This window comes from Mastomys coucha, unplaced genomic scaffold (assembly GCF_008632895.1).
Source record: "Mastomys coucha isolate ucsf_1 unplaced genomic scaffold, UCSF_Mcou_1 pScaffold7, whole genome shotgun sequence".
Classification (NCBI taxonomy): Eukaryota; Metazoa; Chordata; class Mammalia; order Rodentia; family Muridae; genus Mastomys; species Mastomys coucha.
In genome coordinates, this window is record NW_022196913.1 from 93,801,274 (window position 1) to 93,819,577 (window position 18,304).

General features: G+C 39.7%; 2 protein-coding genes across 5 annotated transcripts in view; one reads left to right on the forward strand and one right to left on the reverse strand.

The window, feature by feature from the left end:
* The window catches only part of Mrpl13 (mitochondrial ribosomal protein L13), a 25,441-nt gene extending 8,217 nt beyond the window's left edge, over positions 1-17,224 (reverse strand). Inside the window, exons 1-6 of one of the 2 annotated variants that reach the window (XM_031358032.1) lie at positions 17,058-17,224; positions 15,031-15,154; positions 10,029-10,122; positions 5,038-5,098; positions 2,057-2,143; positions 757-878 (exon numbers count right to left, since the gene is read on the reverse strand). In XM_031358032.1, the coding sequence (XP_031213892.1) occupies positions 757-878; positions 2,057-2,143; positions 5,038-5,098; positions 10,029-10,122; positions 15,031-15,154; positions 17,058-17,084 (515 nt within the window). In that variant the 5' untranslated portion in view covers positions 17,085-17,224. Of the gene's footprint in view, positions 1-756; positions 879-2,056; positions 2,144-5,037; positions 5,099-10,028; positions 10,123-15,030; positions 15,155-16,411; positions 16,552-17,057 lie in introns of those variants that run through there. The other variant, XM_031358033.1, reaches the window with a different exon arrangement.
* Positions 17,225-17,401: 177 nt separating this feature from the next.
* The window catches only part of Mtbp (MDM2 binding protein), a 66,425-nt gene continuing 65,522 nt past the window's right edge, over positions 17,402-18,304 (forward strand). For all 3 annotated transcript variants that reach the window (XM_031358029.1, XM_031358030.1, XM_031358031.1), the window contains exon 1: positions 17,402-17,538. In XM_031358029.1, coding sequence (XP_031213889.1) covers positions 17,421-17,538 — 118 coding nt within the window. In that variant the 5' untranslated portion in view covers positions 17,402-17,420. The remainder of the gene's footprint in view (positions 17,539-18,304) is intronic.

Sequence of the window (18,304 nt, forward strand, 5' to 3'; positions counted from 1 at the left end):
CTAACTAGTACCCTCAGAGCTCCCAGGGACTAAACCACCAACCAAGGAGTACACATGGTGGGTCTGATGGCTCTGGTAGCATGTGTATAGTAGAGGATGGCCAAGTCAATCATCAATGGGAGGAGAGGCCCTTAGCCCTGTGAAGGTTCTGTGCCCCAGCGTAGGGTAATGCCAGGGCCAGTAAGTGAGAGAAGGTGGGGTGGTGAGCAGGGGGAGGAGGGAGGGAACAAGGGTTTTTTTCCTTGTTGTTTTTTTGGGGGAAGGGGGAACCTGGAAAGGAGAAATCATATGACATGTAAATAAAGAAAATATCTAATAAAAATAATAAAATAATAATAATATGTCATAATGGACATATAAAGTACAGGAAATTTGTGTGGAAGTGAGAAAAACATTTTGTTTTTTTTGTCTTGGATCAAAACTAAAATTCCCGAGTCAATGGACTTTCATTAAGTGACATTCTTGCCTTACAATGCGATTTGAAAATGCAGACACCCCCCTTTAGGATGATGACAGTGGAGTTACCACTAAAACAGTCACCACATAGAAGGTGGCCTCACTTGCAGTATCCAACAACACCCTTGCACTTACTTCACTTGGTCACAAGGCTTATAGACCTTTGGGGTTTGAGGTCAGGAGCTGATGATTTGCTAAGGGGACCTGACACTGTTTGCTCCTGCCACCTGTACGGGTCTTACATTTCTCAGAGTTCAGCTTGCAAACAGGAGTGGAAAGACACAGGGAAAACACACTTACGGAGCCCACACTCTCGGGAAAGCCTCTATCTCTTCTTGGGTGTACTCGTCCAGCCGTTTAGGCACTTTCCGTGGCTGAGGAAGCTCTTCCACTAAATTCTTAAGAATATCTTCCGGAATATCCTACATTAAACACATTTAGGACTTAGAACTCTTAAAATACATTTATTAGTAAATAATGAACTTAGTAGTAAAAACAAGCAAAAGGAATGCGAAAACACCACAATCCTTAAAGCACATTGTATAAATCCCGAGAAGTCCAATGGAGTAGTGATGCCCTCTGTAATTGTCCTTCTTCCTGCTCTCCCTCCTTTCTGTTTACTGCTCCTTGTTTTCTGAGACAAAGTTGGATCCAGGTTGGCTGTAAAAAATACCCTAGACAGCCCAGACTGGCTTTGAACTTGTAATCATCCTACCTGAGCCTTCTAAGAGCTGGGTTACAGATATGTACCACCTTGGCAATTTAATTTTTAAAAAGTAGTAATTAATTTATTCCTCTCTTGTCTGCTATAAAAAGGAGCTGTCTTGGTCCACTCTTACACTTTTCTATCTGGCTGAGTGTGCATACCAGTCGTTGTATCCAGGCCTTCTAAACGTTACTTTTCCCTCTCAGAATTTAGCTTGGTCGTGCAGATAGTGACATAGCTTGTATAGGTCATCACTTAAAAAATTCCTTGTTGGGCTGGAGAGATGGCTCAGTAGTTAAGAGCACTTACTGCTCTTCCAGAGGTCCCGAGTTCAAATCCCAGCAGCTACATGGTGGCTTACAATCATCTGTACAGCTACAGTGTACTCATATACATAAAATAAATAAAATAAATCTTTAAAACGCCTTGTTAAGTCATTGGCAAGAATTAGCAACCAGGGTTATTAATCCATGATCCATGGAGAGTGTACTATTCAGCACATAAAATGAAACAAAATTATTATTATTTTTTTTACAGGTGATGACACCATCACTGAGGCCCCTGTTTCACATATCCACAATAGTTCCCATTAAAAAGAAAGCAGTGGCTGACAGGCAAACAGAACTTGTTGATTTTTCTATTATTTTTTTGACCTTTAGCTCAATGATACATCACTTACTCGTTTAATGGAGGAATGATTACCAGTGTATATGCATACATGTGCTCATGCATGTGTGTATTATGTTCCATTTAAAATACAATAACCATGTTGGAAGCTGAGATCCAATTACTGACAACAAGCCTACAGCAACTGCTGGAAAGCAGGAAGTAGTGCTTCCTTGCGCACCGAGGAGAAGCACCGCCCTCGGCACACCCTCGCCGCTGCCGACTTACCTCGTCTGGAAAAAGATGTAGCCTTTGCATCATTGTCCTTCTATGCAGGTTTTTGGGCAGCATGCCATAAATAGCTAATTTCACAATCTGAAAAACAGATACACAGAGGGCTTCACACAAGGTGAGACTCAGGCGAGACTGAAAGCAGACACAATTAGAGATGGTTGTGCAAAGGTATGGCTAAGATTCTGTGTGAACCGGGAAGGAGACAGGCTAAGTACATCACACAGGAGCACCAGAAAGGGACTTCTGTTATCTTCTACATTGGTGTTTCCTAAAGGGCCACTCGCTTATTGTTTCCTGAGTAAAAAAGCAAACAGAAGGGACTAGAGAGCACCTTGAATGTGCTCAGTTTTAACCTAAGTCACCCTCTAAGCTTATACAAGAACCCATGGGACCTGAATCCTGTCTCCTCCAGGAGGGACACTGTGAGCTTTAAATTCACAAACTAATCTGAGTGTAGTCACACTGACAGTAAGACACAAATTAGCAGCAATGGTCACAGTGAACATCCACCAACAATTTACTACTTGTATGGTAGTCAATGCGTCACATTTTAACAATGTATTTATGATGCCGCGAGGCAAGTACTGTAACCAGCCGTACCTAGCAGAGAAAACTGAGTACAGATAGAGTGACCTAATTCCACCTACCTATCAACCGCTGTACTGGCATTCAAATTAAACAGTATTACTGCCAGGAACAGAAACACAGGGTGTGCAAGCACATGCAAAATACACTTCTCCCCATAAGTCATTAGGATGTCACACCTTTGTGGCACTGCACACACATGGTGCACAGACATACATGCAGGTAAATACACCCATCACATTACAAAAATTGATAAATAAAATGTTAGCAAATTGAGATCTTTCAATGAGGTAATAATGTAAATAGGTTTAAATGGAATATTTTATAAGCCTTCACCAAACATTTTGTAGTATCTTTCAATTTTTGTTCATCAAAACTAAAATTAGAACAAAGCGTAAAGACACGTGTATAAAATTGCCATAATTAAACCCATTTGTTGCATGGTAACTTGAAAAGTAAGAAAAAATTTAAAATACGTTTTACAAACCTTATGGTATCAATATTAAAGTTGAATATTGCCTCCCAGTATACTGTTAACATACCCGAATGAAACAGAAACTTCTCAAACTTTTAAGATACTTATAATTAAAACTCTAATTTGTTGTAACAGTTATATTAGAGAGCATTATCCATCCAGCCTTACAGTTTTTCTATGCAAGCCACAGCAAATAAGTCGAGCACAATACAGGGCCCTGTAATAGTTTAAAAGCATACTACCTGTGAAACAGAGTGTTAACTACTTCCCGAGAAGTAGTGTTTACATGAATGATCCAGACAGCAAATGTGGAGCTTCTAATGCAGCCAGCCCAAGTACAACGGGACACCCCTCTCCTACACTCCATCAAGGAAACTCTAGGTAGCACTAAACAAATGGCTGTATCATGACAACCAATGTATTTACCCTCCCTCCAGTTTCTTTCTATGAAAATAAGGAGTGTTTTTGCAGTGATACCTTATTCACTTATAAATGCATTTAAGAAAAAAGCTAACAGTTACCCAAAAGGAAAGGGCTTTTTCTTCTATGAGTATAGTTCAAAGACCAGGTTTATTGACAGCTAAGAAGAAAAAATAAATTATGAAATACCAAAAAGGAGGCTTACTTTTAGCAGGAGTAGACAAACATATGGATTATAACTTTGCTGAGTATATCATTCAAATGATAATAAACAATAATAATGTTTATTATTATTATTTTCCCAACACATTTTCATTGGTTATTTGGGAATTTCATACAATGCACTCCAATCACACTTGCTTCTTAATTCTCCCAGGTCCTCCCCCTTACCCCCATGCTCTGTCCCAAAGAAAAGAAAAAAAAGCATACAAGTCCAATTTGTGTTGCCCACATACTCACTGGAGCATGGTCAAACTCCCAGTGGGCAGCAGCCCGTTAAAGACATTTGTATTCTTGCCTATGCCCCTGCCAGAAGCCATCAACACTGAAGAGCTACACTCCTAATAATGCTAATAATGGTGTTTATTATTTCATATACTTCAATAATAATAAATATGTATTTATTAAATTAATAATTGAGCTATGAATTGTTGCTTAAAATAGCTTGTAGGGCTAGAAATGCAGTTCAATGGTAGAATGGCTGCCTAGCATGACCTAGACACTGGGTTTAATTATTAACAAACATGCCTTTTCAAGATTAGGAGAGCAGTAGACCTCAAGGTAAGAAGTATTGCTGGAGATGAAGAAGGCCAAACACACTGACCTTGATCTATCTGTTCTCTAGGATTATCACTCTAAACTTACTTAACACCAAACCTTCAAAATCCTCCAAGTGACAGAGCTATATAGAAATGAACAAATCTATAACACAGATTTCAGTATCAAATAAACCTTTAATCAGATAATTAATCAGGCAAACAGTTGTTAAGATTAAAATATACTAAGGAAATATATTATATCCCTCTTTCTTTCTCCAAGGTATTTGGAGCAAGCTCATCATATTCTAGGCAGAGACAGATTTGGCCAAAAAACAAAAAACAAAACAAAACCCAAAAAAAAAACAACCTATCTAAAATCTTTGAGTTGCTATAACAAATGACAGTAATTAGAAAATAGAATTGAATAGTAATGAACATAACATTAATAAAACTTTGTGTAGCCAGGTGGAAGGGGGAGGCACACCTTTAATCTCAGCATTCAGATCTCTGTGAGTTTGAGGTCAGCCTCATCTATAGAATCAGTTCTTGAACAGCCAGAGCTACACAGAGAAATCTTGTCTCAAAAAAGCAACCTACCAAACAAACAAAAACCTCCAGAAACTTTGTATAATACACTGAAGCATGTATTGCCCTGAATGGTGCCTACATGAGAAGGGACACGGTAAAAAAAGTCTGAATCAGTCTTGCCAGATAACCAAGACACACAATAAGCTTACCGCTACTGGGTCTTTCTGGTGAAGCTGCGCAGCTGTTACTTGTCTAAAGCCACCTGGGTAGCTGTTAAAAGAAGAAACATATTCTTAAGATGATCATGCTTTTATAACAACATAATGATTCTAACAAATTATATTTTGTTTTTGTATTCTATGCTTATTAGTTCTTAAAAATTAAATAGTAATGGGATCAGTGAAATGGCTCAGTGGCTAACAGTGTTTATACCCAAGCTTGACAACTTGAGTTTGTTCCCAGGGACCCATAAAGTAGTACTGACTCCTTTACTCCATAAAGTAGAAGTTGTTCTCTGACCACCATACCCATGTGTGTGGGCAACTGTCCATGTACACACACACACACACACGATGAATAAAAGTAATTTTAAGAGGATATCTTTCTTTATAGATCTATTATTTTTACGTGTGTTTATGTGCACCATGTGTGTGCAGGAGCCTGTAGAAGCTAGATGCAAGCATTCCCTGGAACTGGCATTACAGGCAGTTGTCAGGTGCCATGTGGTACTGGGATCTTACCATGAGAGCAGTAAGTGCTATTAAGTGCTGAAATATCTTTCCAGCCTTAGGATGTCTTTCTTTTTAAAGTTTTATCATTATTTTTGGTTGTATGGGTATTTAGCCTGCATGTATGTCTATGTACCACATGTGTGCCTGATGCTCACAGAAGGCAAGAGAGGGTATCAGATGCCCTGGAAATGGAATTAAAGACGGTCGTATGGGTGCTGAAACTGAACCCAGGTCCTCTGGAAGAGCAGCCAGAGTTCTTAACTGCTGAGACAGCTCCAAGATGTCTTTTTTAAAAAATCAATTGAGGAAGAATAAAGAAATAGTAAGGAGGCTGAAGAAGTGACTTGGTGAGTGAAGTGTTTGCTGTGCAAGAATGAGGACATGAGTTTGGATCCCGGGAGCCATATCAAAGCCAGATGCAGAGCAGCCATCTATAGTCCTATTGCCCCTTCGAGATGGGAGGTGCAAGAGAACATGTAAGAGCAGAAAAGCACACACAGCACAAAACCCAGAAACCAGAAACCCTGACTTAAAACCAAGGTGAAGGTTAAGGATCATCACCCGAGGTTGTCCCCTGACCTCCGTCTGTGCTGTGGAATGTGCATACGCCCACTCTCATACACAAATTAAAACTAAATACTTTAGTAAGCTATGCTACTTGAAATATTATTCTCTTGAGTGGCTATGACTATTTCATAGGTAGTTATCTCAGAAAACTTTTTTGGCATAATTATTTTCATATTAATTTTGTCATTCATTCATTCATTTACCCATTCATTCTGCCTAGATTACCACTCATTTATTTAAAAAAAAACAAAAAACTAGCAGTGAGCCAGATAATTTATGTTCCCTACCAAGTGAGACTAACTGTGCAATCTAAGTGTGACAACTGGGGAAAGGTGGTGGCACAACACTTGGTCCTGCAGTCAAGTTCATTTGCCCTTCTTATACTGAGACATGGTCTCATGGTTCAGGCTGGTCTCTACCTCCTCTCTCATAGCTGAGGGCAATGCTCAACGACTGATCTTCTCTCCTCCACTTCCCAAGTACTGGGATTGTAGGTGGGTACCAGTAATCTGGCCAGTTCATTACAAAGGTAACTATTCTGTTCTAAAAGTCAGTGAAAGATCACTAGGAATTATGGGTTGGTTCTAGACAGTAAATTACATACTTCCTAGAGCTCAGATCAAATATCAGACTTAAATGGACAAACTGGAGTCAGCCTGCTCACCAGATCCAGACTTAGAAATCAGATTCTGTCAGTGGCTCTCAGGATAACAGTGAGACTCTGGCTTTATATCTGCATATGGGTTAGTCTGAGAAAAACTATTATTTGCTCCAACTAATATTTTAAAAGTCTATGTGTCAAAGGTGAACATTACATTTGTAAAAGTGTAAGAAACTGGCAATCCATGGCTGTAAAGGCTTACAACTTTAAATAAAAGAAAAAAATTTAAATCATTTTTGCAAAAAGAGAAAGCAAATGAAAATGCATAAAAGAGAAAAAGAGGACATCCAGTGGATTCTAAAAGGAAAATTTAGGATTACATAAATTTAAGTTTCTCTCAAGTTAAGTTTCTTTTAAGTAACTTTCAAGAATTCTGAAAACATTTTAACAGGTCTGAGGAAGCTACATATTAGGAATTCAACTTAAAAAAAACAGTTTAAACATTTACTGAGAAAGTTGGGTTATTTTCAAAGTGATACAACTTATTTGTTTCATGGAATTTCAATTTTAGAGAAAAACACCTGTCTAGACATCTACTCCTATAGTCTTTCCCTTCATGGAAAACTACTCGGTAATGTCTACGCTAAAGATCACCTTTCTATTTTTAACAGTGGGCTGGCAAATGCTAAAGCATAATACACTTATGCTATATTTCGGGGCTTTGGACTTTCTCCTAAAGGACCTGGAAAGCTAATGCAAATCCCAAGCAGGAATAACTAGAGTAATGCATTGTGCAACTGATTCTCACAAGTGAAGAAAGACTGATGATATGACAGCCACAAGTTCCTCATATGAATTAATCCCACATATACTTTCTTAGAGTCGGTTTTGCTGTGCATTAGAGATGCACAGGTAAAGAAGACAGGGAGCTGACCTGAAGAGTGCTGGCACCATTCTGCTCAGCCATGTCAAGACATCTCAATGAGTTTAGACAAGGTAATTCAACACTGAAAATGTGCGAGGTCGATGTTCATAAATTATTTGTCAGAAAGGACTTTCTGAGACAAGAAACCAGAAGAATTTTTGGAAAGGTCAAGTTAAATTATATAAAATTAAGTAACAGTAAAAAAAAAATCATAAAGTTAATTAAGAAACAAAAAATATAATATCAGATCAATTTTCCTAGTAGATTAAAAGCTCTATTACAGTGCTATAGACAGTGATTAGAAAGCTGGGTGTGAAGCACACTCCTATATACCCAGCCCTTGCAGGCAGAGACAGGAGGATCAGGAGTTCAAATTTCAGTCACATACTGAGCTCAAGACAAATCTGGGCTTCAAAGTCTGTCTCAAAGAACCCCAAACAAATAAGTAATGCTCTCCTCCTCTTAGAAAAATAAAAAAAGGAGGTAACACAAATGGGCAGAAAACTCACTATTAAGCAAATGAAAATAATCAGATATCCATACAAATTTCAAAGCCTTATTGTATTGTTTCTAATATTATGCCCACAATCATCAAAAACCATTAGACACACATAAACACACAAACATATATATATAATTTTTATGAAACTGAAAAAAGACATAAACTTATATACATCCTAAAATGTCAGGTCATAGATAAAAAGTGAATTTCATTCCTTTTAAAAAGCTCTTCATTTTCTAAAATCATGTATATTAAAGGTTTTGACTAGAAAGTAAATTTAATACATAATAATGATACAGTACATAAAATCGTAAGAAAGCGATACACACAACGTATGGTGAACAGCAAACAGAGAAGATCATCTCCTGGGCAGCAAGAACAGAGGGAAGGCATTGCAGGAGTTGACAAGAGGCAAGGGCTAATGGATAAACTGGAGTCCTTGACAAAGAGGGTGAATGACACTCTTTGTCAGAGGAACAAGCCATGCAGAGGCATCAAGGTGAGCCATGCAGAGGCATCAAGGTGAGCCATCACAGTGTACACTAAAAAGCATCATCGTAAGCTGCAGCAGCAGCTGTGCTGACAGCACGGAAAGCACTGTGACTTTTCACCAGCCAGTGAGGAGGTGGTACCCTCTGACGTCCTCCCCATACAGGCTGCCCACCAGTGCACTGCGTTGCCTGCTATTCTGTCTGTCCTGCATCTGCAGCAAGACATGGGATGCTGCAGGGACTGCCACAGCATCTTGGCTAAAGGCAACATATGTTTTCAGGGCTTTTGCTATTGCTTTCCCAGTTACTTCTTGTTTTGTAGAACTCAGTTTACAGAGAAGCAGAAGCAGAAGTTACTAGAGATGCATGTGAATTTATTTCTGTGAAATGTATCAAACTTTCCAGAATATATTTTAAGGGGGCAAATGGACACACTATGGCTTTAGAAAATGAAGGTATCTGAAGCACTTGAGTAAGAGGGGAAAAGAACACTATGACATCAAAGGCGAAGCTGTGGTCAGAAATCAAGAATGATTTTAATCAGGAGGGGCGATCAGGGCTGGCAGCTCACAACTGTGTGTAAATGCAATTTCAGGGGCTCTGATGCCCTCTTCTGGCCTCTTTGTGCACTATACTAATATGGGCCACAAAGATACATGGAGGCAAAATATTTATACACATACAACTTTTAAAAAAACGAGTGGAAGGTCAACATTTATAATCATAAATTGAATGATAGCACAGAGATAGGCTTAAGTAAATTCTGCCCTTCACCAGAAATGGTGGGTTAAGTGGACACAGACAGCAACATCAGGACCTCAAAATCAAACGATGGAGATAAAATCTAAAATGGAGCAGCTAATCTCTTACCATTGGACCAACACAATTAAAACATATATAAAGGAAGAAACTTAACTGGAATACATGTGAAAAAAACCTTAAGAGTTCTGGCTGGCAGTAAACATTATGAACCTCAATATTGACATGGCAAAATCTATTTTACAGTAAATAATAGCCTAAGTGGGAAGATGGGGGAGAGAGCCCCACTGTCCCTAGGAACTCTCAGAACACCTGGGCAAGTACATCTCTGCGGAGGGAGAGCCGGTGACAGACAAGACTGGAGCTAGAAGCAATCATTCTCTAACCCTCATGTGGATTTCAGCGTTCAGACAGCACTGTGAACAGTACGATGGATCACAGGAGAAAGACTGTGTGCCCTGACTGCTGGTGCTGTTCTTGTTCACTAAGCTATACACACATCAGTAAAATCAGTATTTTCTTAGATGCCATTTTAAAAGCTCCCCTTTTCCTTTAAACCAAGGGCAACGGTTTTACTAAAGCCATGCATCTGAACTGTGTTCTTTAGCAATGGTGTTCTCTTACCCAGTATGTGAGGAGTACACTTTTTGTTCCCATTTGTTTCCAGAAAATGCAATATGTCTTGTGTTTATTATGACAACGTGGTCTCCACAGTCACCTAGGTTTAAAAAGAAACAAGGCAGAGACTGTATACGGAAACATCAAAGCCTTAAGAAAAAATATGGCTTGACTATTTACTTATCAAAGTGCTAACAACACACTCAGAAATGAAAATCCCAACAGAACAGCCTTGCACACATTTGTCTCTCTTGATGTAAGTACTAGCTAAGGAGACAGAGCTGGCAGGCTGGCTACAAAATCTCAACACTAGAAAAATGGTAAAAGAAAAATTTAAAAGATGACAATACATTCTTTAGGGCACACTATTGTTATTCTCTTTATCCTCTCGTTGATAATTAAATCTCTGTGATAAAATGTTTACATTTCAACATTTCTATTACATTTACCTTTTAGTGGATGATCCAAGTTTTCCTTTACAAATAGCAAAGAATATGAAAACAATCTGTACAAAAAAGCCCAAAGTATGTTTTGCCAATAGGCGAATTAGAAACAAATGTGAGACATTACAATCGATTATTATTCTTTTCAATTTTAGAGAACAATGGAGCACTCTGGCTTTATGCTTAACTACGGCCACGAGGCATTTTCCAACCACACTGAACTAATTAAACGTAAATGGCACTCTCAGCCATGACTGTACACATACTGGACAGGACAGATGATCTGAGAACCAAAATACATGTGCTGTAATGGTTTCCTCCTGAAAAACACCTTCATGTTTGTGTCCATCTAAAAACAAACTGAAATGTCAACATGCAAGTTTCAACATGAACCACTGTGTATGATGTCATTGGCTCATCTGAAACATTAAATCACTATTCTACTACTAAGGAAAAAACATCAACAAAAGATTCTAGAACTATATTTTAAATGCCACTAAAATAGAAAGTATAAATTAGTATACTACTAAAGTCTCCAAAAATCGCATGAAAAGATTCAATGCAAAGAATAAATCTAAACACAAGATTTTCAGATAGGTTCATATTTTAGATCAAGGGTAAAGGAGTGGTGGTAGATAAGGTGAGTCAGTTTTCATCACTAGTGTAAAAGGAGGTAGAGAAGGGAGGAACTGGAAAGCCTGCAGCTGCTGGGCTAAAAGGGGACGTCTGAGAGCCCCTAAAGGTGACACCTGATGGCCAGTAAAGCAGTTGGACAGAGAACCAGAAAGAAGCCCAAGGACGCCTCTGCGTGCTGAAATGACCCCAGCTTCAGACAGTTCCCGCTGCAGTAGCTGAGGCCTTCCAGGGTAGGGGATCTGCCGGTGCTCACACAAAGCTACCAAGTCTGGCTCTGCTGCGATACCTACCTGAAGAACAAATTCAATCTTTTAACTTTTCACTAAAATGGACATTTTTTAAAAAGGCTGTAAATATGTACAAAACATCTAGAGTCACTTAAAAAATTTACAGAAGTAAAAAGACTCTTTGGACAGGCAGTAGTTAAAACACCACAACCTAAGATGAAAGCCAGTTCTTTTACATCTAAGATGTAGATTATTTTTTCTCAGTAAGTTATATCAAATCACTTTCCTACTACTTCAAAATAAAATGGATCTGCAACTAAATATTTGTGTCTAAGTGAACTATGAACTAATACAAAAGTAACCACTGGTCTAGAAAGCTGGAGTCCTGACTAGTATGACTGCTTTTGTCTCAATTTCTGTTAATGGAATAGATGTAATCTTCAGTTACAAATTTTCAAGGTTGTTACTTTGTGTATGCGAATGCAGGAACACATGTGGCATGAAGCTCACACTGAGGTCAGATGCCAACCCTCTTGATGTGGTTCTCTCCTTCCACCTTTCTCAGGCTCCCAGGGATTGAACTGAGGTTGCCAGTTGTACAGCAAACATTGTCACTCACTGAGCTATTCAGTGGCTTAGGTTTAAACATTTGAATAAAAAATGTACAGTTTCTGTCCATGTATGGAATATAAATAAATCAGAATTCCTACATCATTTTTTTAGATTATATCATTTGTTTCCACCAATATGAGGTAATAGAGTTTCTTCATCTTTTACTCATTATCACTATTTTATGAGTATATTGTGGATTTAATTTGCATTTCTCCAATGGCTTGTATTAGGCTTTTGTGTCCATGCCACCTGGTCAGGTACCTGTTCACTTTCTAATTAGGTTGTGGTGTTTTGGTGTTGTTTGGTAAGTTCTTTATATAGTCTAGGTCCAAGTCCTTTGCTAACCATGTGGTTTGTGAATACTTCCTTCTAGTCTGGAGCTTTTTACCCCTCTCCCCTCAAGCCCTACTTCAACATACTGTTTTTTTAAGCCAAACCCAAGAGTGTTAGGATCCTTCTATGGTGACTTATGGCCAAGAGGCTAAGGCCCGACTCTCCCTTTAACCAGTTCAGCACTGCTTTTATAGATTTTAAGATCTGGTACGAGAAATATTTCAAAATTGCTATTCAAAAGCAGTAAAAATTGGTACTGGTCTTTATGTTTACTTTCAGTTTTGTAAGGTCAAATGAAAAGCCTCATGTGAACATGATTTCTGGCATCTGAGCCTATGTATAACAGGTCACTGCTACCATAAACCCTGACTGTGAGGACTGGGATAATATGCTGATGAGTCCCTGTCCCTTCCTCCTTGACCTAAATCTCCCACAAAAGTCAAATTTCAGAGGCAGAGTGCTAGCCCAGCAGGTCTGAGACCCAGGTCCCTAGTAAAACACACACACCCACACCCACACCCACACCCACACGCACACACACACACAGCAGAGAAAGAGAGAGGATGAGAGAGAGAGGGAGGAAAAACAAAACAAAATCATGTGTAAGTGACAAGCTGGTTTCTCGTAATATCTTGCAAAGGTCCACCTGAAATGAAGCAGCTCAAATATTACTCATGTTGCCTATCATTCTGATACCTAATGGTCAACTTTATAGTTATTATTAGAAGTCTGACCATTTGCTGCTGTTCATTTCTAAAGAAAATGTGTGCAGTGATTATGAAGCCCTAATACCTAGTTAATGCTTGCTACAGTACTAAATGTTGGAAAAAATTCTTAAAAGAATGCATTTATCAGATGCTGGTGATTTAGAAATTTGACTATAGTGACATCTTGTGGTCATGAGAAGCTTGGCTGATATAGAAGCTAACATGTTCACACAGTGAGACAAATGTGCTGTGCAATATTCAGTAATTCAGTTGTCACAGTGACTATAGAGCCAAACTCCCAGGAAGAACAAGAGGTGCCTGTATTTATGAAGCATCTGTTTGAAAACGTCATGTGAAAGCTACTTCTAATTCCAATGAATATTAGGTATGGGCCACATACTGCAGGAGGTGCTCGAGCACGGCAGAATCCTTAGATTCATGTTCTATACAGAGATTTCAGAGTCGGTTACTCCAATACTCCACTAAAAGTTTATTACAGAAAAAGAGCAACAGGATTAAGAAATAAGAAAAACGATAGAGCCTTGTTCTTAACTAAATCCAACCATCTTAAATACGTCTTTCTTGCTTCAGCTCCATGGATCTCAAAATCTAGCAGCTCAAATGCCAAGGCCCTAGCTGGGAAGGTGGGAATAATGTAAGAGGTTGCTCAGGAGCTACATTAAGTCCTGTAGGGGACACGCACAACTTTGTGTTTTATTCTGTTATTTGGAAAAAGATAACTGAGCCTACCTAGTCCTGTGCGGAAACTATGTATGAGCAAGATGGTATAGAGAACAGCAATTCAAAAAAGTATAGAGGGGAAAGACGGTGAAAGGCTGTTAGATTGCAGGAATGCTGCTAATTTTTAAATTCGTCATGCTTATTAGGCAGGGTGTGGGGATGCAGAAAAAGAGCCACAGAACACAGAAGTAGAGAAAGCTTCAAACTACAACATCCAAAAGGACACAGACACTATTAATTAAGACGGGGAGAAGGCTGGTTGATTTGGGTAGGGAAAACCAGGAGTATGATGTCTCTAACTGGGCTGATGACTACTGGATATCCAAGAGGACATGCTGCGCAGACAGTAGACTCAGAGTTCAGCATACAGGTCAAAACTAGAGACAGGCCATTGAGAGTATTATCACCCATGTAGGTTTTAGAGATCTGAGGCAGAAATCAGTAACTTAATGAGACACTAGATGTGTCCACGCTTTACTCCGAGGAAAATTTGGATGTGACAGGAAAATGCCTCAATAAAAGGTCACGTTGAAATGCCTACAAGCAAAACTCTTCTAGAATGAAAAGTTTATTTTGTAAACAGCATACAGAAAACAAATCTTTAATTCAAGAGTGGAAGGCAACTTATCACATATAGCCAGCTCAATCTTTCCAGGGAAGGATTTTTAGAAAATAGGTACCAGCCAGCTCTATCTTTCCAGGGAAGGATTTTTAGAAAATAGGTACCATCTAGTAAAACCTCTCCATTCAAGGGCATGTCATCATGAGAAGAGATAAGTGTAAGAAGGGAAATTCAATTTTCAGTGGAAATCAGGACAGCACTGGAGTGGAAGTGAGGTTACTGGTGGGTTTCTATTTGGTAATAGCATCCATCAAGTGGGGCTGTCCTGAAAGAGCTGGTGTGATTGATATATATATATCAATCAATTATATATATATATACATACACATATATATATATTAAAAATAAATAAAATCAAGCCAGGCAGAGGTGGTGCACGCCTTTAATCCTAGCACTTGGGAGGCAGAGGCAGGAGGATTTCTGAGTTCAAGGCCAGACTGCTCTACAGAGTAAGTTCCAGGACAGCCAGGGCTACACAGGGAAACCCTGCCTCAAAACAAACAAACAAACAAACAAACAATCAAATTAAGTTTAGTACCTGATGGGGTCTTACAGAAGGAACAGCATATGGAGTCCTCAAATATACACAGAAAGGAGTCCTTAAACACAGTCCAGTGAAACTTCACGAAGTTCCTATTCTGGAGTGTAAATCATGGCTGCTTATCATGGGTCTAAGACAATACTTACTCAGAGGATGGTATACTGGTTTACTTAATCCTTGAAGTTTGTTGGATGCTATGGCTGCAAGTTTACCAGGGGGCTGCATTCTGCCATCCAAGAGATACCACATTCGAGCAAAAGTGGCCCATTGCTAGAAAAGATGAAGAAAATTTTAGCTAAAATGGAAATAATTAAAAACATTACTACACACTATCATGTGTATTCTATAATTAATGCCAGCAATTACTTTGAAAAAGAGACTATCACTAATGTGTGTGTGTGTATATTTTGTTTCCATTACCAGTTCGGAAGTCTTTTCTTATTATTGCATTAAGATAGTAGTGTATGCTATACAGAAAGCTGAGTGGCCAAGTGGCAACTGAAGATAATTCAAGAACTCAGATCTAGGGGAGCTAAACACAACTATGCAATCAGAGAAGTATAGTTGAGATTCAACATGTCTATGTGTGTGTGTGACAACTGGGATACTAAGCAAGCACTCTACTGCTGAGACACATCACTAGCCCCTCTTGCACATTTTGGAGTCAGAGTCTCACTGAGTTAGGCAGCTTGGCCCTGAGTTCACTCTGTACCTGGCAAAGGCTTGAACTTACAACTTTCCCCACTTCATTCTCCAGAATAGCTGGTATTACAGGCCTCACCTTCAAGACACCTTTAATCTTCAGGCCCTCTGATAAAATCACTGTCTTCAATGTCTCCAAACTAAGGAAATTATCTCTACTCCAGAAAGATCTTGTCCAGGTGCTTTCATATGCATAAACACAGAGACTATGCTAGAAGAATACTTAAGCTTGTGGTTTCTTATTAGTTATCCTAAACTTTAAACTAGCCTACACAAGACACAAGTTTACCCCATCTCATGTGAACTGACATTTTTAAAAAGTTTGATAAACAATACAAATGCTGCCACTTGTCAACTTGCCATCAAAGTTTTAAAATGTTGACTTTCACATCCGGTATTTATCTTATTACAGACAGGTAACCTCTAACTACATTAATCCTCTAATGTAATTAGAGGATTAATGTAGTGTAATTTATCCTTTAAATGTATCCTCTAACTACATTTAAAGGAAATGTACTTCAAGTAGCATTAGGCTAGGAGTTGTCTTGGATTAACATATCAGAAACTAATTCTTTCTCTTCTACCTAAAATCTGCTTCAGTTTCAGTATTTCTTATGCGACAGCCTTCCAGTTGCCCAAACCAGAATTCTTAAAAGTTGTTTCTCCTTACACCTACATTCAATACCTCAACACACTGTGGGCTTCTCAGCACTCCAGTGTTTTAGCCTGACTTGTACATGAGTATTTTGTGTGGTATACTAGAACAGCACTCTAACTGAATTCTCCTTTCGTCCTTCAAAGATCCCCCATCTGTGAACAGTTTACCTTCCACCTGGCAGCCTGGGTGCTTGATCCTTTTGATTCCTAAGACGTCTAGGTCAAAATCCTACAACAGGTCTTCATTCTTTTTAAACAGTCTTAAGTAGCGCAGGCTGACTTCAAGCTCACTAAATATTGGAGAAGACTGGTCTTGAACTTCTGATCTTTCTCCCTCCACCTCCCAATTTGCTGGGATAACATACGTGCACCCTAATTCCAGGTTTATGCGGTGCAGGGGTTGGAACCCAGGGCTTCCGGCATGCTACACAAACACTACACTACCTCAGGTACAGCTCCACCCCTTCCCTTTCCCCCCTCCCCCGTCTCCATTGTACTAAACAAAAATAAACATCTTTCAGTGCTTTTTACTGCCCCACGTCATCTAACCTATTATTTCACTTTAGTTCTGTTTCCGCAAGGAACAAAAGACACGAAAGGGGCAGACTGGGGAGAGAAAGGAGCCGAAACAGAGATAGCAAGTGGTGGCCACACTCACAACTCTCTGGTATGAGACTCCTTCCTGAAGCACTTCTTGGGTACGGGTGTCAGCTTCCCTGTAAGCTCAGCGGCTCCACTAAATCCCTGTGAACACTGCTCTTCATTTTCGCTAGCGTAATGAGCACACTATCCTGCCCGAGACGCACAAGCTCACCTGGGGCGCCCTAGAGAAGCTAGACATGCTCCCCGACCTGCAGCGTCCTTTAGTTTGCACTGGCCCAGCCGGGGAACCAGCACCACTCGTCCGGCGGGAAACACAAATACCCGAGCACGAAGGTTCCTAGTGACGCCGCCGTGCGCTCATCTGCTTCTCAGCCACGCTGGGGTCCCCGCCGGTAGCCGTTTCGTTATGAAAGGAGCAGAGAGTGTGGCTACTGAGAGAATAATTTCCCAAAGTAATTGGCGGGAAAGTCGACGTAGGACATTATTTTCCAGCCAACCTGAGCGGCAGGAAACCGGAAGTGCGCGTTGCGCGCGGCTCTTTTGAGACCTAAAACTGAGTCCGAGCGCGAAGAAGATGGATCGGTACTTGTTGCTGGTCACCTGGAGGGAAGGAAAGTTTCGACCCGTGGCCGGTGGGGAGATCGAGCTCGGGACTGAGGCGTCATCCCTGGAGAGTACTGACAAACAGCCTCGTAAGCTCTGGGCTGAGAAGAGGCGGGAAAGACCGGCGGGGAGTGGAAGGATTGGAGTTTCTGATGAAGTCCGGGAGGTAGGGAGGGAGGAGTACAGGACGAATGGTCCCGGGAACATGCAACTCTCTGAAGTAGTTTATACAAGAATTGAACAGTAGTATCAAGCCGATGGAAAAGATATAAAATTGTGGGTATTGGACGTCAGTGCCCCAAGTGCTTGGTGAATTGAATATTTGCCTGGTTGAATCTCCTGGTGGCATAGTAATCGAATTTTTGCTTTATGGAAAGGTATGCTTTTAGAAAGTAGTATCCCTTGCGGTTCCACCTTGAAGAAAACACAGAAAGAAACGATAGGTTCTGCAGATCTGAGTTTTACATTCTATGAAGGAAACATGCCACACTAAAAAAAGAAATGGCCAGCTTTAAAAGATTTTAGCTGCTTTTGGTTGCATTGCTTTTTGATGTATTTGACTAGTCTCTATATTACATTTTCTTTGTTTTGATTAAGCAGACATTTTAAGGAAGAAATGTATATAGTTCGTATAGACTTCTTTTGGAAGGAAGTTTTGATTTCTTGCTACTGACTATCGTATACAAATCAGGAGACTTGACTGTTTTTTCTGCTGTATCAGCACTTGAATAGACTTGAACAACATGTATTCTGTGAACAACTTACTGGCCTTCAGATCCTCTGATAGTGAAATTGAAACAGGCCTAGATTATGATAACTCTTGAGTTAGATGACTGAGTCAGGTCTTTATTTTTG